The sequence below is a fragment of the Talpa europaea genome (genome assembly GCF_964194135.1).
Source record: "Talpa europaea genome assembly, chromosome: 6".
NCBI classification, from domain to species: domain Eukaryota; kingdom Metazoa; phylum Chordata; class Mammalia; order Eulipotyphla; family Talpidae; genus Talpa; species Talpa europaea.
In genome coordinates this window covers 20,844,831-20,871,023 of record NC_140072.1, presented here as the reverse complement: position 1 = coordinate 20,871,023, position 26,193 = coordinate 20,844,831, and the positions used below count along the sequence as shown (strand labels likewise).

The 26,193-nt window shown below is 39.3% G+C and overlaps 1 protein-coding gene across 2 annotated transcripts in view; it reads right to left on the bottom strand.

Annotated features, from left to right (window-relative positions):
- The window catches only part of CRIM1 (cysteine rich transmembrane BMP regulator 1), a gene marked incomplete at both ends in the record, with an annotated part of 169,664 nt that overhangs the window by 30,674 nt on the left and 112,797 nt on the right, over positions 1-26,193 (bottom strand). For both annotated transcript variants that reach the window (XM_084235026.1, XM_084235027.1), the window contains 2 exons: positions 2,004-2,160; positions 10,482-10,610. In XM_084235026.1, coding sequence (XP_084091152.1) covers positions 2,004-2,160; positions 10,482-10,610 — 286 coding nt within the window. The remainder of the gene's footprint in view (positions 1-2,003; positions 2,161-10,481; positions 10,611-26,193) is intronic.

The window sequence follows — 26,193 nt, the reverse complement described above, 5'->3', positions numbered from 1 at the left end:
GTGTGACCTAAGGCATGGGGTAGAGGGAAAAGGCTGGTAGACTTCCTTTTTCCTTTAGTAAATTAAGATTGTCTAATTGTTGTACCTACCAGAAAGGTGACATGAAATAATGAAACAAACACACTCATTAAAAATCTCAGCATGGTGAAAGTGGAGCGTTTCTGGACCTTATTTGTCTAAAAGGAGAATGACACTGCCTGCGATGGAAGCAGCCTCCTGCCCTCCAGCACAGAAGGACCGCTTCAGGCTTCAACCTAGCTGGCTTCCTGGGCCTCACACAAGGCGTGACTCCATCTACCCTCAAGTTTCATACCAAAGTGGCAACAGGAATGTTTAACTTACAAAAAGAAAAATCTCTATTCTTTCTCATCTTGGACAAATGAAGGGGCTCTAAGACAGCGTGTGGGAAAGAAACCCTTAGCATCCCACTGCCCAAGTGACAAACTGAACTACAGTTTGCTTAGTGAAACAAGCACTGAACACTAGGGCTTATTTATTTCAACATAATGAATTAAATGAATTATTCATACTCATGTCATATATTGTATCATTTTCAAGATCCACTGAGTTAAGATAAAGGTGCCTTAGGTACCACTGAGGCTTTAACTGATTTGTTTGTTCATTCATTTATTCACTAGTCCATACCTCTGCCCTTCCCTCTGGAAGCACTCTGCACACCCACGGTTAAGGACTCAACTTAGCAGGCATGCACAGGGCACCGATGGCTGTCTCCACCCTAACATTCCCATATGGTGTCTGGCCAAGATTTCTCCTTTAAAGACTGTCCTTGAAACACATGTCGTAACTGATGTTGTACTCATTTGTCTACAGCAGTCAACGTGGTTTTCCTTGTAAGTGCTTGCCAACCGGAATACAAAGTAAAATCTGTAATCCTCCAAGGGATTCTTCTCCAAGATAAAGGTAAGACTTGAATGCATATTTGATTCTGAACTGTCATAATACATAATACTAAATGTTGTATAGTGGTGGTATATATACAACAGATACACTATAGTAGTTGTAACTATTATGACAATCATACTTTTTGTACATTAGCAGTTAAGCTAATAACTAACTATACTTTTACTGCAAAGATGTTTTAGGATTAAGAATAATGCTACTGATTAGTTCATTTGGAGAATTTTTAAGAATAAAGTCCCTAATTACAATTGGCTATCCAATTACAATTATAATTAAGCTGTTTCTTCCCTGATGAACTAGAATTTCCAAGAGGAAGAATAAAATGATGACTTTAAGACAGGTAAGAGACAATGGATCCCTAATAATTATGAGCTCTATATAAATATATCAAGTTGGAAAGGCAAGAAGACCAAAACAGAAGGGAGCCAAGGAAGGAATGATAAAGCATGTTTTTAAAGAACCAACTCAATATAAAGGAATTAGAAATAGATGCTAATACACACATTAAAGAAATAAACGTGCAATGTCTATTTCTTTTTCTCCCTAGAATAATCTAGGTTTTCTCAGGGCTTGACTCAACTGGGAATATTTGAAAATACAAATCCTGGCCTTTGTCTCCAAGGAAATACTCTACTGCTACACTAAAAAAAGTATTATGAACTATATAGATGGGCACAAGGTAAGACTCTGAGGCGTGGTAGGTGAGAATGATCTATAACTGCATGTGAGCAGCTGACAATTGATCTTGGGTATGGATTAAGTAGTTATCTCCAAAGAGTTACTGGGACAATTGTGTAAAGTGGTAACACTTACAACACTGGGACCTCCAGACAACTCCACCCCCTGGCATCACGGAAAGGCCCTGGTATGGGAGGAGACTGCATTAATGGGCCCTAAAGGCAGTGTCCTAATAAGCTTCTGGCCCATCCTCATCAAACAAAACAAGTGTAGAAGGTCTGGACTCAGCATATCATTGGTTTGTTCACAGACACACACACACAGCAGCTAACAAAAACGGGTAGAGACATTGCAGTAGGTTGCAGAAAATGAAGAGCAGATCCTCTGAATGAAGCCATACGTACAGGTATCCAAACGGACAATACTTGTCACAGATTATGGGTCTGCACTTCTTGGGCCGTGGGCGGCACTGACAGAGCTCACAGTTGTGGGCATCAGTTAGAAAGCCGAAGGGGCAGTCCAAGGCGCAGCCCCGCTTGAGGCTGGTGCACAGCTCCTCTCCTGTGAAGACACGACAGCAGGTTTCTTGCCAACATGAACAGAATGGAGCACAGAGATGCTTAAGTGCTGCCCCTAAATTCTAATCTTCAATGGATGTGAATTTCTCAGCTCTACCATAACATTACTGAGTTAAAAATGAGGCTGTGCTATTTTAGGTTTTCATAACAAAACGCATGTATTTTGGTACTAATATAATAAAATTAAGTCCAACCCTGAAAAGCAGATCTCTGAAGTGCACTCCCATCTGGCGCTGAAGGGCAGATTGATTATTACTAAGGTGTGGATGCAATGGAGTGTAGTTTTTCATGAAATTTGTTCTTATTAATCACCTCAAATTTCTGATTACCACTTAGTGTTAAACTGTGAAAATTGGGAACTTACACCCCAAATTTCATTATATAGTTTGCTTTTGCATGCATATCTTAAACATTTATACACTGTTTACCCTTATGAGATTTAATGTTGTAATACCAGAACTACATTTAATACTGATATGAACAGGTAACAGAGTATTTCTTACCACAGCTCTAAAAACTGCATGTCTTATAACTTAACAGAAAGTGAAATATTCAGTGTTCCATTAGGTATTTTTCCCTATTGCTGACAAATATCCAGTATTTGGATACATCCAGTTAACTGACCAAAAAATATATGTGCCAAAAAATTATCTAGGTTAATGCTTAATTATCCACTATTTGAAATGTTCAAATTGTCCCCTTTGCAGAATCTGAAAGGATGTTTAACTGTCCTCTGTTAGCTAGATCATTATTTCAGAAAGAAAAAAAAAATAAGCTGCTATTAATATTAGTTTCTAAAATGATTTTTAAAGGGCATAAGGCTCTTAACAGAGTAATAACAGAATAAGAACATGTGTGATGATATAATCAAAGCAAGTTGAGACTTGTCTGAATTAAATGCAGAATTTATTTATTTATTTTTTTTTAAAGGACAGCTTTTATTTATTTTTTTTTTTTTAAATAGAGGCATGTTTTATTTATTTATTTGTTTTTGTTTGGTTGTTTGTTTGTTTTGTTTATACATGCACTGGGTACAGTCAGAAGCACGGGAGGGTGAGAGAATTCACCAGAGCCAGAGCAGGGAGCAGAGCAGGCAGAAGGACCGAAGTACACTGCTGAGGGGAGCAGCGGGCGGCAGAAGAGGTCTGCGCGCCATGTGGGACCCTCCTCCGGTGGCCGGGGAGCAGCCGGGGATCGAACCGGCGCCACAGAGGCCGCGGGCAGCTTCGCAACCCAGCGCTCAACCGCTGCGCCACCGGGGAGGCCCCTAAATGCAGAATTTAAAAGAATTATTTGACAGCAAATGTATGGCCGTTTTTGATGACTGGATTGGTAAGAAAGGAAGCAGAGATTATTTTTGTTAGAGTTATAAATGATTATTAATAAATACTTGGTCATCTTTTAAGCATAAATACTGTAAACAATGCATAATAAGGAAAACAGAACACATTCATCCCCTCAAACACAAATTGTAGAATCTAAAATTAATGCTTAATTAAAAGTAATAGATGAAATGGATTCACATTTTACATATTTGAGTAGAGAATCAATTGTGAATCAGAGCTTGCAATACTTGAATATTTATTTTGTTATCTTTTAAAAAAGGATAGGACTTATGGTTACTTTTCCACTTTGTCATTATCAGAAACCTTTCGCCACACATACTTAGTGTAGCTACGGATCCTACTGTGAAGTGACTGGTTACTTATTTGGATCCTTAAAAAGCACAACTGTAAATGGCTCATTTAAAACTTTTAATTGTATGACTTGCCATGTCATCGTTCCTCCTCTTTCCCATTATTAAGGGAACGATAAAGGAGAGAAAACTTTCATCACTACATTTCTTTTCCTGAGGCTCAGAACTAAATTCTAAAACCCATTTTTCTCTAACAAGGATTTTTTAAGTTATGGCACCAGGTAGACTGCATGTTGGGAAACATGAATTAATAACACTTTGATAACTCCCTAGAGTCAGTATCCCCCAGAGATTGAATTCCCCTAACTGTGGAACCTGAGCACCTTTGTGCCTTTCTATTTCTGCTTCTATAAAAAAAGGCCTTTTCCCATAGACTTTGATCTAGATTGGTCTTTACCCTGAAGATCTGCTATATTCACCATTCAAGCTGAAAGAATTTGACAAAAAGTAAATCCCCCACCTCCAAATCATATATGGTGTTGCAAACCAATGTTACCTCCACAAAAAAATTAAGCAAAAATTAAGTCTGTCTTTAACTACCTTTGCTTTGCATACAGAGAGAATTTCAGACAAAGGATGCAATGTTAAAATACAAATGCAAAGACAGGCCGGACAGGAGATTGGCTTCCACTAGGGCAGGGTGTTCCAATGGTCCACTGACTTAGGGCATCTCGATACATGCTGTGGTCCAGACCTGCCTCAACTCTGCTCCCTAAGGGAGCTCAAGGACAGAGCTCTATTTTCTTTATACAATCCAGGAGCTATTATGGTGTTTAGCATGGAGCATGATTTCAATAAATATTTACAGAATGAATCCATCAACATTTTGGGTATTTATTCCTTTGCTCTCATCAAGGATGTCAGAGTAACAGAAAATTAATAGGATGAAAAAACCTCAGTCTGCTAGTATTAAACAGTTTCCAAAATACTGGCACTTGGTAAACAAGTACCAAAATATTACTCCTAGCTCAGAAAGAGAGGACATTAGACTATAAGGTCATCCTACACCTAATGAATCAATTATGAACTTTCCTTAAGAGAAAGGTATCATCCAGGCAAGTTTTTAAATAAAGAGCAGAAGAGATCAGAAACATCTCATTCAGGCAAGAGTGGGGTTTACAAGTTTTTAGAGCATCCCATCACTTGAGGTAACTATGGATTGATGGTGATTTTATGTTCATAATTTTTCAGCATGATGACTTTTCTGTGCTCCAAGAACGCTTGCTAATCCACAGGGGGAAACTGCCACTGAAGAGAAAGCAATAAACAAAGGCAAAGCCCAGGGCCAGTGCATTTTGGCTGGTCAGTATGTTATGCAGTAAACTGTTCCTTCTGGAGAAAAATAAGCCACTTGCTCCTTGGGCCAAAATGTAGCCCGCCTGATGGGAGCACTGGCTCGACTGTAAGTGAACCCCAAGTGCCTGCACACATGACACAACGTCATGGGGGCCGAGGCCTGGGATACCTTCTCTGCTGCAGAACCATACACTGCAGGGTGCGACAATTTCCACAAGCAGCTAGGAATTCAACAAAGTTCCTGAGTCTATGAAATATAGAAATACAACACTACACATGGTGGTCCCAATCCTGACTTTCTTTTAGTTCAGAATTACAGTGAAATAAAAATAAGGAGTCTGCCTTCCTGTTTCTGATGCTGCAACCTAAACATTTTTTTAGATACTTGATTCAGATATATCTATTTCACGAAAAACAGGAAGCTTTTATCCTCCATGTGCCCATTAATTTTCTGTGGCTGCATAAACCTCTAGATAAAATATTAATTCCTGAAATTACAAAACATAAAACTAAAAGAAAAGTTACAAATAGCTTGGTAGAATTCACTTTAAATTTTAAAAGTGTAGAAAACAAGATACTAAAAATATTTATGGCCTTTTATTCATGTAGATGTCATTTATTACATACAGCTCATATGGTAAGCTAAGTGTATTATGTCTGACAGCAATGAGCATTTTTGGTTAAATGTTTGGCTAATATTATTAATAGACTGTGCCAACAAAGTATAATGTTATTAGCTTTTTAAGATTGTTTTAGTTTCAATTTTTGTTAGTACTGTACTTAAATATTTTCCACTACATATTTTTTCTTTGCTCTAAATATGTCTTTGAAAAAAATAAGTCAGGCATAATTTAAATTCTCTGTATATTCTTGATGCATTAGGTTGCCTAGTCATAACAATGTTATTTGTTACACATTAAAAGAGCAAAGCTACAATATGTTCAAATAAAAGAATCCTTTGTTATACACCTTCTATATACTTTTGAAGGATGCATTTCTGCTGGATTTTTGACTTCAATCTTAAAGTGACTGTTGAGCGTATGCTAGATGCTGCCAGAATGTCATCGTGACCTCTCAGAATGTTACCATTATTCCCAATATTTAGTCAAGGACATGATGCATTTTTGCCTTTTTATGCCCAAGTGCTGGGCCTATAGTAGGCACTCAACAAATGCTAGATGGATGAAAGAATGAACAAGTAAACGACAAACCAATGAACAAAAGGAAATACTCATTTAGTGCTGATCTTTTAAAGAGATCATGATGTTGGTGGAAACTAGGTCTAACCTTATAAAACTTAGGTATAAGTGGTGAAACAGACTTTGGTGGGATGCAGAAGAACAACGTAAGGGAGGAGGTTGGACTCATCAAGCTGTTGCAGTGGAAGAGAGAACACACCTATACTGCCTTTAACTACACAACGAACATTCTTTTTTTCTAAAACTAGGTGAAAGAATGATAATATCAGAATATTAAAATAAAAGATAGAAGGAAAGTTGGGTGAATGTTCTGACAGGGCAGGAAGCACGGAAGACAGGCTGGTTGGAACAAAGCAGGGGCTGCTGGGGGCTTTCCACATCAGCTAGCTTGGGCTAACTCAGCACGGAGTCTGTTATGAAAGTGTGGCGTAAACAGATGTTGGGCAGTAAAGCTAGTTTTGCACTCATCTGTTTAGTCTTCAACATAACGAGTTAGGGATTAGCTGCCCTTTACAGAAGAGGGGACAGAGGCCTGAGGAAAGAAAGCAACTTGCTCTGATCACCGCGACACAGGTCAGATGCCAGAGCCTAGGAGGACAGTTTCGCACCTACAACCACCTGAATCCAGTGAGCTAGCAATTTTGTTTAACTTGACTCTCTTCTCAAAGCTGTGGCCTACAAAGGTGCGAAGTAATCAGGATTGCTAATGGGAGGGTGAAAGAGCAGAATGCTCTATGACAAGGCTTCTGTACGAGATAGGCAAGCTGCCAAAGGCCAGCTGGTGTTTAACTATGTTTTTAGGTATATAATGGCAGTGGGTGAAATGGCACACATTCACCTAGATCAAGAAATGGTGAAGACATAGATGTCATCATGGCAAGACCTCAGGCAAGAATGATGTCCTTCGGCACCCCTAATTCTGACAGCCCCCTGCTTAATTACTCCACCAACAGGGGCACCCAGGATGGCCTTGGGAGCTGGGACCATCATTTCCCAACTCTGGCATACGTGCACGCCTGTTCTCCTCCAGGACCAACGCTTCCTTTTAACAGGATTCGTCTTTGTAAGTGGTAGAATCGGACACGGAGTGGCGGTGTATCATTAGCATGGGGTACAGGAAATTGTTTTCTTAGGTTTTACATTTTATTCATTTTTTTGGCATTATAACACCTAGTTCAATACCTAGAATTAGGCAAGTGGTATGTATTAGGTGAAGGAGAGCAGAGGGGAGGATGAAGGACTAGGTAGCTTTGTAAAAAAGTAAATTTACAAATAATGAATGGTTAGTAAAGACTGATGTCCAAAAAACTGACATAAAATACAATTTTTGTATATATTTCTTTCTATATAGTGAAGAAATGGAAATGTAATGCATATGGTCTGCATCGATTTACAAAGCCAAAATGCAACATGAACACAAAGACAGGCAGAACAGGATTTTCCTAATAGGCTCAATTTGCAAACAGCCAGTGGTATGTTTTCACTTTTTCCAGTGACAGCCGAGGGACACTGCTTTCCTGGACTTAACTATGAAGGGCTCAATGTGAAGTCACAAGTCTTAAATAAGTGTGACCATGTGGCCAAAGAGTTCATAACAACAAAGCCCAGGTGAAGGTCAGGGTGATCAAGTACAATGATATCTCTATCTTTCTACTTTATAAACAGCTCAGGAAAAAAAAGCAGGTACAACCCCATGACCAGAAAGATGCAGAGCTCAAGACAGATGAGGATTAAAATATAAACTCTCATGACACAATCACCAATTACCTTGGTATCAAATAACAAAGTGGACATTTAAGCCAACAAATGAGGCTGCCAAGGTAGCTCTGTAATGAACTCCCAGATGGGTGCATGGCAAGGAAGGGCCTACTCTGAACAGAAACAAATCCAGGAAGGCAGAACGGCCTCGATGGAGAAAGACTGCTGGGAAATTTAAAGATGGTAACAGCCACAATCTAACAGCTTTATAAATTCCGTTTTGACACTAACTCCCTCACACAGAGATAGCTTACCTGGAAGTTAATAACTGCAAAAAACTAACTCAACTCCTATTTTGTATCTGCCTTTTTCTTTTTTTTTTAAAAAAGATTTATTTATGTGTACAAGAACTGGGGTACAGGCCAGAGGTGGGGGGGGTGGGTGAGAAGATTCACCAGAGACAGAGTGGGGAGCAGAACAGGCAGATTGACTAAAATACACTGTTGAGGAGAACAGTGGGCGAGGCAGGAGAGGTCTGTCGTGCCATGTGGGTAGCTCCCTGGCCAGCCAGGATTGAATTCATGCTGCAGAGGCTGCAGATAGCTTCATAGTGCTGTGCTTAACCCCTTGTGCCACCAACGAGGCCCCTGCATCTGCCTTTTTCATCAAAATCATTCTTATGAAAGAAAGCATTGAACAACATTATACAGAAAAAAAACCAGAAAGTGAGCATCTATTTATAGTAATTCCAAGACTCTGAGTCCATGATAAGTCTATACAGGCACTTGCAGAGAATCTGCTTATTAAGCACACATTGTTTGTGTTTGGGAGATATCAGAGAGAATGGAAAGATATTTTGAAAACTAAAGGCAGGTAAATGTCAATTCAAAAGGGACAGAGGATTCTAAAACTAGAGAAACTAAGGTAGACATTTACAGGTGAAAATTATGCAGAAAGAACACGGAACATACACTTCATGACCTTTAGAAAAGAAAGCAGGGCCTCCCTGGTGGCACAAGGGATTGAACACTGCACTATGAAGCAATCCGCAGCCTCTGCAGCACGAGTTCAATCCCCGGCCAGCCAGGCAGAAACCCACATGTCGAGAAAGACCTCTCCTGTCTTGCCCACTGTTCCCCTTAGTAGTGTATTTCAGTCAATCTGCCTGTTCTGTTCCCCACTCTGTCTCTGGCAGATCCTCTCACCCCCCACATCTCTGGCCTGTGCCCCAGCTCTTGTATGCATAAATAAATAAATCTTTAAAAAAATAAAAATAAAAGAAAGCAGTGACCACCAGGAGCAAGCATGGGTTCAGGAAGAACAAGCCATAACAAATAACTTCATCTGAATTTTAAAACAGGGTTTCCAGCAAAGGAATACTCCCAATATAATGTGTTTGCATTTTGATTTAAGTTATAGGCTCAGAATTTCAGTTTCCCTTCTGGAGCTGGAGATGTGTGTTAGCTGAATAATTCTACAGGAGTGAGGATTACCGCCCATTGTCATTCTGTAGTTAGGTCTAGTGCTGCAGGGCCCTGTCCTTGGTTATGTACAATTTCATTTAGTTCCATGATTTAGATGAAGACATTAAGTGATGCTAATTTAATATAAGCCTGGTGGCACAGATAAAGTATGAGATGACATTGCTAATATTCAAAAACACCAAAACTAGTTGGAAAATGGTTTCAAATCCCCAGAAAGAGTTCTTGTTGAATGTGGCCATACACGTGTATCATTAAATAAATCATATGTTCAAACAGAATGGATGAGAACCACTTAACAGCAGATATGTAAAAAAAGCACTTAATGGCTCAAGTTGCTTAGAAAAGCTCAATAGCGTGCAATTCAAAGAGCTGCTGCAAACTGAGGCCACGGATTAGCACTGTACCGATCAGAACAAATTCTGGATTACTTTCTGTTTCTGGGCCACATATTCACAGAGGGACAGTTCCCCCCAGGAGAAATGCAACACACTCCATCTAGTTTCAGAGGTCATGCTTTAAGAGATGATTGGAATCTACATGGAGGCAGAGCTGCAATCAATGAAGTGAAGCACAATCTAAGGACCAGGGCTATGTGACATCTCTGAGTGGGTGGCCTTCTTGTCACTAGATGACCCCAGCAAAGGTGCTATAGAGAGAGCGACTGGGCGGCTGGAAAGATGCACTTAAAGGCCCTCACGCTGCACCCTTGATGCAGCCAGCATCAGAGTATCCCAATGCAATGAGGTGAAGGTGAAAATCAGGATCCCGGAGCAGCTCTTTTCCCCAAAAGACAATGTATCTGTTGGTGTTAGGTGTTGATTTTTTTCTTCTTTTAGGTTGCTAAGGGAATGTCCTGAACAACAGTGAAAAATTATATTCAATCACATAATATTAGGTTTAGAAAAAAAATGACAGCATTGAGTAGACTCACTGTTTTTGCACTGACAGGTTCGACAACCATTGTGATCAAGTTTGAAACCGTAAATGCAGTCCTTCTCTGTCAGGGTGCAGTTCGACAACTCCCCACATGCAGGTGGATCAATTGTGATGTAGGTGGGTTCTAATAATAAAAAGAGGAAAAAAAATCAATAAGACACATGATTACCTCTCAGATGCTATTTAATCTCTGAAATCCTGTACTACTGAGCTATGAAAGGCTAATAAATTTCATCAAATCCTAAAATTTTAAACATTCATAATGTCTTGAACCCCTGAAAAAGAAATACTGTTATTCAGATTTCTAAATTTTTTTTTTTAACCTATGAGCAACTAAGGCATTTTTGATGTCCTCACATAATAATTCTCTGATGTTCACACTATAGGAAATAACCAAGAGGTTAAAATGAATTTCAACTTCTTCCTGTTTTTGAGTTTATTTTTGTGATAATTAGGGCACAGTTTTCAACTGTCAATTATCTCTCCATTGCACAACATTTCTGAAATCTGGAAGCATTTCTTTTTTCAAGTTAAAAATCCAGAGTGTTTACGTGACTAGTCTTCAAAACATCTGAATTTTCTTCATCTGCCTCTCCTTCGACCTTAGATGAGATGATGGGTATCTATGACCAGGGGCTCATATCCCTGGCCCAGGGGCTCACGGTAGTGCAGAGCAAGACACCAGTATTTTGGAGTAAAAGTGAGCAGACATTCTGGGAAGGGATGCACAGAAAAAAACCAAGGCCAGAGGTGATGCTTTGCCTTCTCAACACCATATTAATAATGATGACCTGTTCTGGATAACAACAGCAGCTTCACGCTTACATAAAGTGTCTATGTGACTATGTAACATCCACGAAGTTCTTCATAAATGCCTTCAAGCTTCACCACACTCCAATGAGATGAGTGATCATTGTTCCCATTTTTATGGATTCAGAAATCTAGGATAAAGACTTGCCTAGATCACAGAGTTAGGAAATGGTGGACTCAAGATTCAAATTCAAATCCTAGCATTCTGGCTCCACAGGCATATCCCTAGCCCTTATGCAAGCCAGCGGCTGTTGCAATGATGCCTGTTTTGCAAAGCATTGACTAGAGGGAATTTATATGTCATATTGTGGGAAGATTACTGTCAAAGGGAACAGGGACAAGGGACATATTTATATTCCACTTTTCAACCAACAGATTTTATGAACTTCAAAATATGCTGGTTTTCACAATATCTTTGTGAAGAGCTAAGTACAGAAGGTCTCCACCTATGTTTCACAAATGGAAAACATGAGATGCTGAGAGGGTAACTGGCTTATCTAAGTTTACATAGCAACCCAGAAGCAGGCTGGGAATAGAACAGAACGGAGGTTCCTGACCTCCTGTCCGACACTCTATCCATTAGTCCACACTATCTTCTCAAGTTTCATCTCCTGTTACCTTGGAAGACAGACCAAAATAAGCGTTTTAGCTGCCACTTCTAAGAACAAGAGGTCTAAATTTTTATCCATCTGCTAAAATGCGCCAGTGATTCAAGTCGTCACAGGTAGTAGGCAACTATGACTTATTTCAGAAAAGCTTTGATCAACCTTCTCCCAGGACAATACAAATGACAAGGGCATAGCACAGTCTACATTCTTATACAATAGCTTGAAGAATATGCCCCATAAATTTCTATGTACACTTTCCATTAAACATTCTCAATTTCCTTTAATGACAAGTATCCTTTCTGACAGATAACTAATTTAATTCACTGTGTGAATTACATAGTGCTGCTTTCTTACATTCTCTTAAAATTTACACAGAATATCTTCAGTTTCTAAACACTGTTTTTTCTGTTATCACTACTGTTACTAGCCACCCGAGAATAACTCTATTTCAGCCTTCAAACACAAGATTGTCGAATTTATTTTAACCACCCATATAACAAAGAGAGCGCAAAGACTCTGTCTCAGGCTAATGTAAACTACACTGTAGATTATCCTGTTGAGAAAAGAGTTAGCCCTATGTTCTAGAGAGCTTCTGAACAAGAATCAGAAATAGCTTCTGAACTCTATGTCAAGTGCTTCAATGAATGGCTCACGGGTAGAGAAATATATCTACATAGATCAAAACCTTGTATTCTTTGCTGACATTTAAGTTGATGAGAAACGTCTACCTTCAAAAAGTATACTATGGAAAACAAACGTATTTGGGCAGATTACACTGACACTGAAACTTCACAGTAGCCATAAGTAGTAAGAAACTATACTTTCAGCATATTTTAGGGACTTGTTAAGAGAATTGACAGTGATGTATGTGCTATTTTTGGTAGATATTAGGATTAATGTGTAGGATTAGGACTGTGATGTGGCTAGAAAGTAAAAGAGAAGATAAATTTTTGTTAGAGTATCTGAATCAAGACACTGTCATGAACAGTCCTGGGTTCATCCAAATGGAGCCATGAGTCTACAGTGCCAGACGTACATGGCACGCACTACACAGGAGGGGTGGTGCCCCACATACTTCCCTCCACAGTGAGGACAGGAGTGAGACTTGCAGGGAAGGGCTATGTTGTATGGACTGGTGCTATGATGACCCGCCATCAACATCTTAGCCAAATCAAGTCCTAGTGGGTGCCATCCAGGCCTTGAATGCTGCAGTAGAATACCAGAAGTAAAACACAATTGTGTCTTTCTGAAATGACTATTTGCCAACTGATTTATGACGTCCATAAGATGGAAGAATTGGGGAAGTACATTAAAAATTCCAACTCCCTCAATAGTTAATCTGAGAAAAACATAGAAATCCTAATGGAAGTATTTATTTATGAAAATTGTCAATCTAGCCTGGAACGATACAATTTCTGGATTAGGCTGAACACAGCAACACTTATTGTGATATATTAAATATATCAATATATTAAATACAGAAGTCTAAATATTTTTAAAGGGCATTTAACACTTGCCATCTTGTTTCATTACATAACAAATTAGTTTTCCTTTGCAAATACAACCAGGACAAATTTTAAGAGCCTTTTGAGGGTGATGACACATGGGCTGGGATCCTTCTGCTGTTGTCCCATATCACTGGAGTAACTGATTTGTAACAGACACAGATGCAGGCAGTGAGTTGTCTCCTACCATTTCATCTGAAATAATACATTACATCCCAGGTCACTGTCATCATTTTCAACATTTAGAGCTCAGTTTCCTACTGTCAGGTATGCTCTGTTAGTTATACTTCTGTCAGAACAATGTTACAATAGAAATATGCAACTGTAAATTATCTAGTAAAAGATCTGACATTATAAAGAGATCTAGGCATTTGCTTCAGTCCAATATACTAATATGCGATGTCAGACTGGTCCTATTACTAATGTTAGGGCAATTTTTTGAGAAAGAACTGCTCTGAGACTACTGACATCCAACTGCTTATTCCAAATAATAAACTCCAAAGTGAGGCATATTTGACACCATCCTGATTTCCTGCATTTAAACTTAACACCAGAGTTCTGAATTACCACCAAGTGAAGGTGGATTTTTTTTTTACAAAGTTTCTATTCATGGACAAAGTTCTTGTTAGAGAAAGGGGTGATTATAAAGAGTCTAGAATCATGGTATCAGAGTATGCCTATTTCTAGTCTAAATAAAGAAGGCTGAGAAAGTGTTAGTGAAATATAGGAAATGTGCATTCTGCTTTGTTACAGCATCCTGACATTTGTGTACTGGGAACTGTTACTCTCTCTCACATGTCTCTTCAATTTCTGTAACACAGTGCTTTGATTGTGAAGACGATTCTGATGGTCTGAAGACCAATGATTCTTGTTTAAATCCTGTAATTCCATGTTCTCACATTACACGGGGCAAAATACTACAGTGCTATGCCGGAGAGCACAGGTCTTTCTAGAAGGAGGATGATGATGTTGGGTCCTTTGGCGAGTCTAGTGACTATCACCTCAACGGCAGGGGTCCTGTTAAGACTTTTGGAGACACTGACGCATCTTTGTATATGATGTTTGTTGCTCTGAGCAAAGAAAACTGTCCGCCTTTTAAATTGGTTGGGCAGAGATGTGTTAATGGGCCTCCTTCAAAGGGAGAAATGGCCCGAGATCTCCTAATTGAGGAGAATGAGAAAATGCTCACACAAAGTTGGGATCTGAAATTATCCCTGAAATTCCATCTCATCTTGCATTCAATCAGCTGAGGAATCAAAGAAATACCTTAATGTCCTCCAAAGGAAGAAGGCTTGAAACAGCAGGAATTCATTGTCTTTGGCTACAACTATTTCTAAAGGGAACCCTGGAACAGCTTCTTTGTGGAGAAGAGTTCTAGAAATAGTTTCTGAGCCTAGAAGCAATAAAGAACAAAAATGGGTGTTTGTTATGTCTATATCCAATTTGATTCCTACCCTGCATCTGAGTGGGAATCACTGCTTTCCTCAACCTGTTGTTGTCTTGAATGATTTTTAAGGATGCTCCAAATACCTTTCACTGTCCAGAGTAGCTATTTTTTACAATAACCCCTGGGATTGTCAGGAGCACAGTCTTGAGCCACCAATTCTTATCTCAAGTCTTAGAAAACAGATCTGGAGGAAACCTATTGTAACATGTAACAACAAAAAGATATATTGGTTTTTTACATTTACTTAAAATTTAAAGACAGATATTTCTTGTATATTCTAGGAAGCCCCAAAAGCCCTTACTAGTAAAAATACTTCCAGGAAACACTGGTATTTGTCAAGATTTAGAGAGCCTCAGATACCAGGTTTCTAAGGAATACCACTGGTATTTTATAGTGATGCTCAAGTATTTCCTAGGAGCAATTTTATATACTCATAGGGAGATATTAAGGCACTGTGTTCACAATATGTCAAGAACATAAAATTAATTATTCATTGATTTTATTAATCATTCTAACTCCAAGGTCCAGCACTAGACCGTGACATGACATATGTTTGATTATTCAGAATTATAAGTGTATTAAGCAATGTAAGCTCTCTACTTTCCTGCTTTTTGTTATTTTATGGAACAATCTCCAAAAGGAAAACAGGGAAGTATGAAGTTGAAACTCAAATTCATCCTTCTGAAGTTTTAATATCAGTCCTATCATCATACTGGGTAAACATGCTTGGGACAACAACAGGACCAAAAGAATATTTTGACCCTCAATTATTTTAAAATGCACAATAACTGTAGTTAAGTTGTTTCTGAAATAATTTATATAATCATTGGTTTTTATATTTCATGTAGATGCAGCATAAATGAAAATGTTAATAGATGCTTTTAACTTGGTGTTCAATCTGTATTACTCCATTAAACTTCTAGTTTTGAATTAATGCATACAAGGTTCTTCTCATTACCTTGATTACTACAAGCTGTTTATCTCTTGCAAATAATACTAATTATCTCCATTGAGAAATGTGTGAAGCACTCTTTCTGATTAGCCACCCTAGGAAGGCTGACAGCCAATTAGTAGCTCTTGAATATGGTGGATGACTCCAGAAAAGTACATTGTGGAAGGCTGTATAGGGCCATCCCCTTGGGTCTGCCTGCAGCACTGCCTCTACCAGGAAGGTAATTAGCTCTGGTTCCAGGTCTCAATGTCAGAGAGAGAGCTGTGCGCCTGTGAAAGGCAGGTCTAGGAGGTCTGGCTGGAGGAAGCAGCTGTCCACCAGCACCTTCAACGCCTAGGAATCTGAATCCATTCCAGTGTATGCACACAAGTGCATGTGCCTGTGTGTACCTGCACGTACACAGCCACTGACTTTCTGGAGAAATCTCACTACAGGCAAACTTCTGGAAAAAACCTTTCAAGGTAGATATAGACTGTCTTTTAAAAGTTAAAAAAAAATTCAAGTAGTAAGTAGTAAGCTAAATGAAGCAAATTCCTATCTGCTTCTTATTTCACTATTACCCCTTCCTTTAGGGCTTTAACAATTGTTGGATATTTTATGTAGCTTTTCTCTATAAATACATAAGTCTACTTATTTGATGGAGAGAGACAAAGCTGAACAATTATTTTCTTTTCAGATCTAATTCAGCCACTCTCTTCCTTAAAATTTCTTTGGAAGGTGGTGGTGGTGGTGCAGGAATGACTTGGTTAAGTCTAGTGATTAATGAGTAGAAAAATGTCAGAAGTTCACTCACGTTATAAGACTATATCAAGCTTCCTTAGAGCCACCAGCTAATGGAAGGCTGTGTAGCTCCGTAAGATGAGAGACACGGCTGGCCAAGACAGTACAGAAGGAGGTAGCTTATCTCCTGACTGTCTTCACATGTCATTCTGTTACCACAGCTGCTTTTCAAATGTGACCATAACTAGTCAGAAAACCCTTCAAAATAAATAACCGAATTTGTCAACATAACTGCAGCCTGCAAAGAGAAATACAGTAAAGATGAAATGTTTCCAAATGAAGCCAGAGGGAAAATTCTAGTAATGCAGACAATAAGGAAAAAAAAAACAAAAACAAAAAAAACCCCAACAACTGAGGATACAACAATCCCCTAATCTGGAAGTGGGAATTTCCATGGACTATGAATGTGTATTTAAGAAAGTCTCATTAAGTCATGGAAAAATATCTCCTACGGCTGAAGTTTCCAAATTCTTTCAGCCTCTACACATTTAGTTATCCTTTTTCCTCTTGTATATATTTCTCAAAACAACACATCCTTGTAATTTCTAAAGTACTTATCTCAGAGCAGTTTCTTTATTTTAAAATTAATGGTGTGAAATGTTCTCAAGATCTGTATTATTTTATGGTCAGACAGAGAAGCAACCACATATTTACTTTAGACCTATTTATTAACTCTATGCTTTTTCCAAGGAATTTTGGCTGTTGGATATGTTTTCCTTCTTTCACCAATCTCATATTTAACAGGAAAAGACAGCTGTATGATTATGAGATTATTATTAAGATCACAAAGGACAAATTAAAACAATTTTCGAGAATTATAGAATGGGATATCTTTTTTTCCAGGAATTCAGCTTGAAAGAGCTCACAAATTTACTGAATTCCAAGAATAACCTAGGTCTTTTATACTTGTCAGATTTTATTCTATTATTAATTTTCACAGAAAATTATCATGGTAGCCTTTAACTGGAAATAGTGTGCATATTTACAGGTCCACAGGTACAGATATGTGTGTGCACATCTTAACGAATATATTTCAGGTAGACAAAACTTGGGGGATGACTTCTGGTATCTCAACCCAGTCCTCAGAAATGACTACAGACGAGGGAGGGAGGGTCTCTGTGTTAGGAAGAATGGTTTATTTATTGTTTATAATCCCAGTATCTAGTCTAGGACTTGGCCCATAGCAATGCTTAAAAAGGAAAACAGACATCTGATGAAGAAGGGCCTCACTCACCACTGATCTTAGCTGGCTAAAGTTCTAATTTCCTAAATCTTGGAGTAAGTTCTTTAGGATCCTCCTCACAATGGCACTCCCCTGCACACAGCAGCTACTCAGTAAGTGAGTGTCAGTGAAGTAGCAGCTAAACACCCTTAGAGAACATGGGTGGAAAAATCCCAAGCCTAAGCCTTCTAAAATGAGATGCTCTGTGCTGATAGCCAGTTGCCTGAAAGGGGATGAACTATTATCTTTATCTTTGACTCAAGAAGGCATGGAAGTACACAAAGCCTAGTAGAAGGCCTCCTTCAAAATTCATAACATGAAATCTAACACTCCAAATTTCAATGATCAGGAGGAGTCACTTCCACACTCCATCATTCAATGGTGCCAAATAAACAGTGTTTGTAAAAGAGTCCTGAAGACAGCAGGGAGACCCACTCAACTCAGCAACTCAACTGCTCAGCACATTCACTTTGTTGATGAAGCAAAGCCTGGCAAGAATCAGCAGAGAAAAGGGGAATGTAGGGGCCAGAACACACATGATGGTTCCCCAGTGCCAGCCACAACGATGGGGGCTGAGGGGCCAAATTACTTTACTCATGTGAACACAGGATCTTATAGGTTTACTGATGTGAACATAGGTATCTTATAGATATAAATCCATAAGTAAAAACCTGGTGGAATTATTAATTGAACTCAAATTCATCAACATGTAAAATGGAATGCATCAACATCCCATTATTTCTGAATGATTTTCAAAAAGTGGTTAAGTATTCATCATTGCTCATCTCATTTAAAATTTAGATCAAACTGATGGTAAGAGCCCAGGACCACATCTGATACCACCTAATCCCCTGGCAACAGATTTTCCAATCTGCAGGGCCCGGGCCTGGAGTCAGACTAATGTGAATGAGGCTAGGTGAAGGGTGGCTGAGGACAGATTGGGAGAACAACACAGTGCCTTCGTGTGGAAACATGACTCCTTGGTGGGAGAAACAGGAATGGTCAAGGGCAACAGCCTTTTCCAGAGGTTAAACAGAAGGACAAAATTCTAGGCAGGGACTCAGGAAAAGGACCCAGGATCAAAGGTTAAGCCATATAGGCCATAATAACAGAAAATGGGTCTCAGCTATGAGAATGGAACCAGGAGCATGAATGGCCTTTGAATCTGAGCCAGGAAGATCAAGTAATTTCATATTCACCATCTGACTTGCGTCCCCTCTCCCTCCTCATGGTGGATCCAAAGACAGGCAAGAACATGGATTTGGGGTAGAAGACTTAGCACGAGTTCCTATTCTTATTATCTTACATGGGATGCTGAATCCCTCTGGCCTACAAAATGAGAATATGCTTCAGTCCAGCAGCATAACACCACTGTGAGGCTTGAACAGGATGCAAAGAGGGGCCTTTGCTATAAACTCTTTGGATTACATGACAATGTTGCTCTAATTACTGTTGTAATGACTATGTCTGCTCAGAGCTATAACTGGTCTCAGAGATGGCTAAGTAAATGAATTGTGTGCCCTTTGTAGGTCTCAGATGTTTGGCTGATAAATATATGACAACTTACCCATCTGTGGTAAGTTAAGCATCATTTTCCATGTCCACTGATAACATAAAAAACATCTGGGATGTTGGTGGGCCCATGACTTCTTTTCCCATGGCCTGGCAAGCTCTGGGGTATATTTGTGACCCACCACTGGTGCCTTTCACATTTGCTAAGTAACATCTGATATCAGTGTTCTGCATTTTGGCCATGTCCACGGTGTCTCAAAGAGAACAGAAATCTCTTCTTAATCAGCTGATGCGATGTGAGTCGAAATAGAGATTCTATGAGCCTGGCTGACCCCGTCCTTCCTGTCTCATGGTAAGGGCCTCATTGGATCTTTGTTGATGAGGAAAGACTCATCACAGTTCCATTTATACTCTTGGTAGCTTTGCTAGTACTGCAGCCATATTCAAGGTCAAAGAAAGCAATTCAAAATGCTGTTTTTGATCAGTGATCTCAAACTTATGCTAGTAAGAGAAAGTTCACTAGCACTACGTTCTTAACAACGTATTGGGTGTCTTTCACACAAACAACGTATTGGGTGTCTTTCAATCACAGGACTGTGGAACACCCCTATTCATCTGGCCTAAAATCTTCATGAAATCTTTTAAACACTAGAAAAAAATCTGAAAACTTAAAAACATTCCCAGAAAATCCAACAGATTCATGGAAAGATCTGGGCTTGCTGGTCCTTCTCAATATCCTTCTCAATATCCAGGGTCTGAGGCCATTCCAAGATGACAACTTATCTCCAAACATTTTTTTTTAGCTTTACTAACACTTTCTGAATTGTTTTAAAATGAGTTGATGTGGAGGACAAAGCTTTCCAATTAAGATGAAGAACATCATTTGTGTCTTCCTATTGATGCCCTAACTAAGGGGGCCAGGCCAAGAGTGCAAGGCACAGGTGGATGGAGACACTGAACAATCCAGGAAGCATTAAATATGCCTCACCTGATTCCAAAGCATATCAGATTGCATCAGGGATGTACACGTTTTCAAAGCGAGGAAACAAGGACCAAGGTAAATTTTAAATAGCAAGGCCAGGGTGAGGGCTGCGCACACAACACAGGCTGTGAGGTCCTGCACCGGCTGGCGAGGGGGCTTTCAGACTCGACTCTCAGTTTGCTCCAGCAAACATGGGGAAAAATTAAATCCAGAGTATCCATGACTCCCACGGTCCCCAAGCACCAAGTACTTGTGAGTCTTACAACTTTCTTAGAGAGTCTCAGTCTTGTTTCATGACAGTGATGCCAACTAAGGGCTGGAGTCTCAAACGGAACCTTATTTGACAGCCTGTATTAAATGATGTGGTCTCCACTGACTTAGAATGCTGAACTGGGCTCTGCTTTAAACAACTATGATAAATCCAGTGTATCAGTTGTGAAAGTAAAATTCACTTGATGTGAACATAGGTATCTTATAGATACAAATCAATAAGTAAAAATCTGGTGGAATTATTAATTGAACTCAAATTCATCAACATGTAAAATGGAATGCATCAACACCCCATTATTTCTGAATGATTTTTCAAAAAGTGGTTAAGTATTCATCATTGCTCATCTTGTTTCAAATTTAGATCAAACTGATGGTAACAGCCCTGGACCACATCTGATACCACCTAATCCCCCAGCAATAGATTTTCCAATCTGCATGCTGATGGATGTGGTGAACATTTAGAGGTCTCAAACTGAGAGGCTGACATGTGGGTATGACCCAGCTCCCTGCCAGCCCAGCAACCTGGGACATGGAGATCCAAAAATGGCCAAGGGATGTTCTTAGGTAGACTTATTCTTTCAGTCAGTCTGTAACTACAAAGCACAGAAAATATTTCTAAAAAGCCTTTTAAAACTACTCACTGGGTAACCTGCAATCTATAATGCTAGCCCTCATGTAATAAAGTGAAATCTTTTTACTCTAGTAAGATCACTTTAAGACTCTGGAACAATTTAGAACAGTTTAACCAGCAGTGGGGTTAGAGAACAAAAATCTTAAACAGAAACTGCATTGGAATCACCATTTCTTTTGAAGGAGTTATTCCTACAGAGGAATTATTTTGGTCTAATTTATTTAATAACATGTCTAAGGGAACACATGCTACTTCACAAAAATATTGTGATATATAATAAATGACCATGCAATATGTGTCCCTCGCCCCTAGAAATCACAAGAAAACACTATGTGGTGAGTGGACTGGTTTCTTTTTCTTTTCTTTTAATAAACACATCAGGAGTTATACTTACAAATAAGTGTTGTTGCTAAAAGCACTCACTACTGTGTGCTAAATGTTCAAGGTAAAATTCTATTGGAAACTTCAGAGTTGCTTTCAAAGCAAATTACTATGTCATAGAAGACAAAGTACCTTATTTTACTGTCACATTCTGCTTCCTCTGAGCAGTTCTCTCCAGCTCCATCACTCACCTTTTCACCAGACTTAGACATGAATGCCTTTAACTATTTCCTAGTCTGATAGTCGGCGGTTTACAAAGCTAAGGCTGTTGAAATGTGCTGCAAGCTCATGTCACTTCAGAGAAATACTGAAACTATTTTGATGGTTGTGCTTCTGCAATTCCAGTTTTCTCATACAACTATTCTGAAAGCAAAAACAATGCACTTGGAAACGTAAGCCTTTGTATATTTAAAAATATCATCACTTTGTAGTTGAACCCTGTGTTGGTGGGAATAAACATATTTCATATGGAAAGTGCCATCAGGTGCTTTAATACAGGTGTGCAAAGGCCAACCTACTCTTCAGAATTGAGGTAGTGTAAGGAGATGAAGACAAGGATTCCAAAAAAAGATGCTTTAGTGTAGCCAACACTAGGTAAAGCAGAACATTTCTTTAAAGCTAGACAATACGATCACTAGTTAAATATACTAAATTCTGTTAGGTTGACAAAAGTTAAAAGGAAACAGATTCCGCTACTTCTGGTCAATGGTTATAATGTAAAGAAGATGAAAACTTTCTTTTTAAAGGCCATGAGTCTTTTCTGAAGGGCATGTCTCTTAATAACCTTCATTAACTTCTGTTTGGTTGCCTAAGAGTTGTCTTTTACCCAAAAAAGTTTAACACAGGCTCAGTAGAGCGTGTGTTTATTTAAGCTTGTTGGAAAAACATTCCTATCATTTCAAGAATGACTAAATATTTTTCATTCACATAGTTAGCATTCCAGACTGTGTTTTCCTGCCTCTGTTGATTAGATGAAAATTAGCAGGCTCAAGTCTGAACTATTAGATTCAATTATTATCTTAGTAGAAAAATTATGAGGCTCCCAGTAATAGTGCCCTTTGAGGTACGGGAAGTGGACAGCTGGGTAAAGAAAGAGAAGCCCACGTTGGCATGCTACTTTAACAGGGGATTCCTCTCAGCCAGGGCTGCTTGAACGCTGTGAAATCGCAGGCAGGGATATGCTGGTCATTTGTTTCAGAGTCAGCTCTGCACAAAATCGTTCTAACGTTATTTTAACTACCTAAAGATATTTTAAATTACCAGGGAAAACAAAAATGTTATGGAATTCATCCATGAAAGCTTTCTGACTTCTAGGTTAAAGGCCCAGGTTAACATATAGTCATTTACTCCACATTTGTATCCAACATATGACCTTATTTGGACAAGCAAAAAATCAGGCTGTGCTATATTTTAATTTCCATTTATGGAACTAGTTTCCAGGACACTTAGAGTTAAAGGATGAAACAGCATGCCTAACAGTCTTTGAGATGTTACAAATATTTTATTATTTGTAGCCTGCTATTAATAGCCCAGTCTATGGCCCTGAAGCAATACCACCCATTAACTAACTTTTGATCCCCAATATGTATCAGAATGTCAGTATCATGCGATCTTGCAGCATCTTTGACTTCACCACCTCTCAGGTCAGCCAAACTATGTTTGACTTCTTGCCACAAAAGCAGTAGCTTAATCGTTTAAGATACTGTTCAGTGAGGAAGTATTATGGGCAGGGCTGGAAACATTTTTTCTTGTTCCAAAGAATTCCCACCCAGATATGTGCCTGGTACAGACTTTTCTGGCAGTCCAGGAGAAATATCATTTGAAGGGTGGTTTGATACAAATGGTCTCATTAGGATTTATGGGAAAGAATAGAGTGCGTCTATAAAATCAGAACTAAGGATGAGGAGGGGCTGACGTATTTGACAGCTCGAGAGCAACACAACATGCAGGATATTGGATGAGTTGATTCTGAAGTGGCTTATGAAATTTCTTGACAGGGGTCAAGAAATGCCCAACACCCTCTCTTCAATACTGTATGAGATAGGGACAAGCAAAGATCCGAGGAAGCCAGGGGGCAAGAAGGAAGATAGTAGATTATCTGGTTCAATCACATTTTGTTTGTAAGTCCAAGAGTTACAAAGAACCCATGCATGGGGAATCTCTTGTTCCTCTCCTTCAAGAGCTGGTTCAATCCAGGTTAGAAGTAGATAGACTAATATGATGGACCCTTATATACCCATTACCCAGCTTTGACAATCTACAAATAACTCTGACTTCCCATCTGAGATGGGAACTGTATTTTGTTTTAGTTTCAGAGAAACAGAAATAGTAAAAAACACACTACCTATTCACTCAATCATGACCATGGAATTGACTTACTGGGGATTCAAATCACAATACTGATTATTACCTTTAAAATTTAGCAAGGTAGTTCCTCGTTTTTAAAAAGTGGTGCTTGGGTGTTGGCGCTGCAATCCCTAAGATCACTAAAGCCATCAACTCCCCTCAGCAGAAGACTCTGCAAAGATCCAGTCCTGAGAACAGGTAACACTGATCAGCTGGGTGGGGCCCACCCCTAAGTCCGGATGAGGTGGCAGCTCAAGTTCGGTTTCAAGACTTCTAAGTGACAAGGACATTCCCACGTCTTGTATCAAATGTCACCGCAAGCTAGCCTTGCACCTGTCCACATCTCTTGATGACTCTTCCCTGAGTCATCCTGGGCAAGTCATACATCCTGCAGCCAAAACTCCCCTCCCCAATTCATAATCTTCCCTTTAATTATCAGATAAGATAGGGGAAAATAGCACCCTGTCCTACAGGTCCCTGTGAAATTAAGAATCAATTAAGGGGCGTTTATATCTGAAGCTACTGGGAAAAAATTAGCAACTTATTCTCAATATTCCACTGTGATGTTAAAAAAAAAATCTTGCCTGTGTAAGTAGCTAAACTACTAATGCAGTGGTACCTATTCATTCTCAAGGCAGGTCTAAAAAAGCAGTATATTAAATGTTACAGTGAGGATTGCTTTGGAGGGCTGGAGAAGTCCCATTTGTGAAGAAGGAGAGCTATAAGATTTCCTACTCTAGTCTTTCCCCCACTTCCCAAACTCATTTATTTGCCTTTAGTCATTAAAAATGTCTGAGCTCCTATTCACATGACAGGTGCTGTTTACGGGTTTAAAAGGCTATGGTAACTTCCAAGCTCCTGGGGGTTGCAGTCTCTTTTAGGATCATGGCCAACAGGGGTGCAGTGTATGGTTCCCAGGGCCAGGATCAGGGGACACAGTGCTACCACTCTCAAGCTCTGTGTTCTCAAGCAGGTTAACACCTCTGAACTTAGGGATCTGTGATTGCAAATTGGAAAGGCAGTACCTGCATGAAAGGGAAGCTGCGAGGCCCAAATGAGTTGATGCCCTGAAAACTGACTCATAGTAATTGTGCAAGAAATCTCAGCCTCTGTCACGGAGAGTTATGTAAGTAAGATGCTGCAAATGGGGCTGGGTGCTGAGAAAGACTCCACTCCATCCACTGCCCTTCCTTTTTTCTAGTTTTTAAAGAGAGGTAAGGACAAATGCTCTCCCGTGCCTTTCCAGTCCAGCTCTGTACAAGGGTCAGAAAATTAAAATAATGTGGTTGCGGAATACAGGCAATGTCAAGAAAATTCAGCAGAGCAAAGTGTAAGAACACCAGCAGGTATGTGCTTACCAACCAGAATGGCTTATCTGTGTACCTGAATTGGGTGTTGACAATATCTGGGTAGGACTTAATCATGAGAGTACTTAAGTAGCAATTTAAAAAGCACTTAGGTACTAGCTGTCAAGTAACAACTGAGTCTCCATGGGCCCCAGGTTCATGTCCCCAGTCCTCAGGGAGTAACTGAGCATGTTATGCTGGGACGTGAAGGGTAAGTGTCTTTAATAACAGTCACAATGAGGCTCTTCCTCCCTACAGGTCCTAACACACTATATTTGGCAATGCGGTAATTTGTTTAGAAAGAATCCTCAAACATAATCCTTGAATGGCGTTCCTTCATTAATTTCAGGCTGAGCAGCTCCCTTGAGACTGCTACCAACAAGGGCCAACAACTGTTATGCAACTGTGTGCAGAGGGATTTAGTGAGTGATAAACCATGTAAATACCAGTGTTTCTGTCTCTAAATAGTTCTGAGGATTGTCTATGATACACTCTATACTTTGCTTTTTTCTTAGTTCATATAATCCTTTTGCTATTCTGAGATCAAAGTTCTACCTAGAGATGCAACTGGATAACTGTTGAGAAAAATACTTTCAAAGTATTTCAAAGACTTTCTCAGATCCTACAAACTAAGCAAGAAGATGCATTCACCTGACTTTCTTGCAAGTTTATTATATTAACAATCTTTTCATGCTGTTATCTTTGCTGTGTGCTGTTTTGACCCCAGGCCAAAAGCATCTTTGTGTCTTCCTATTACATCTTAAAATAAGAGCTACTGGGCCACAAACATAATCTTATACGAAACTCCCTACTTAACTAAGTTAAAAACAAGAAACACAAGATAAATTAGTTCTCTGAGAAGGAGAAAACAGAATCTTCTTGAGACCTGCTGGAGAGAGGCGAATGGAGCAGGAA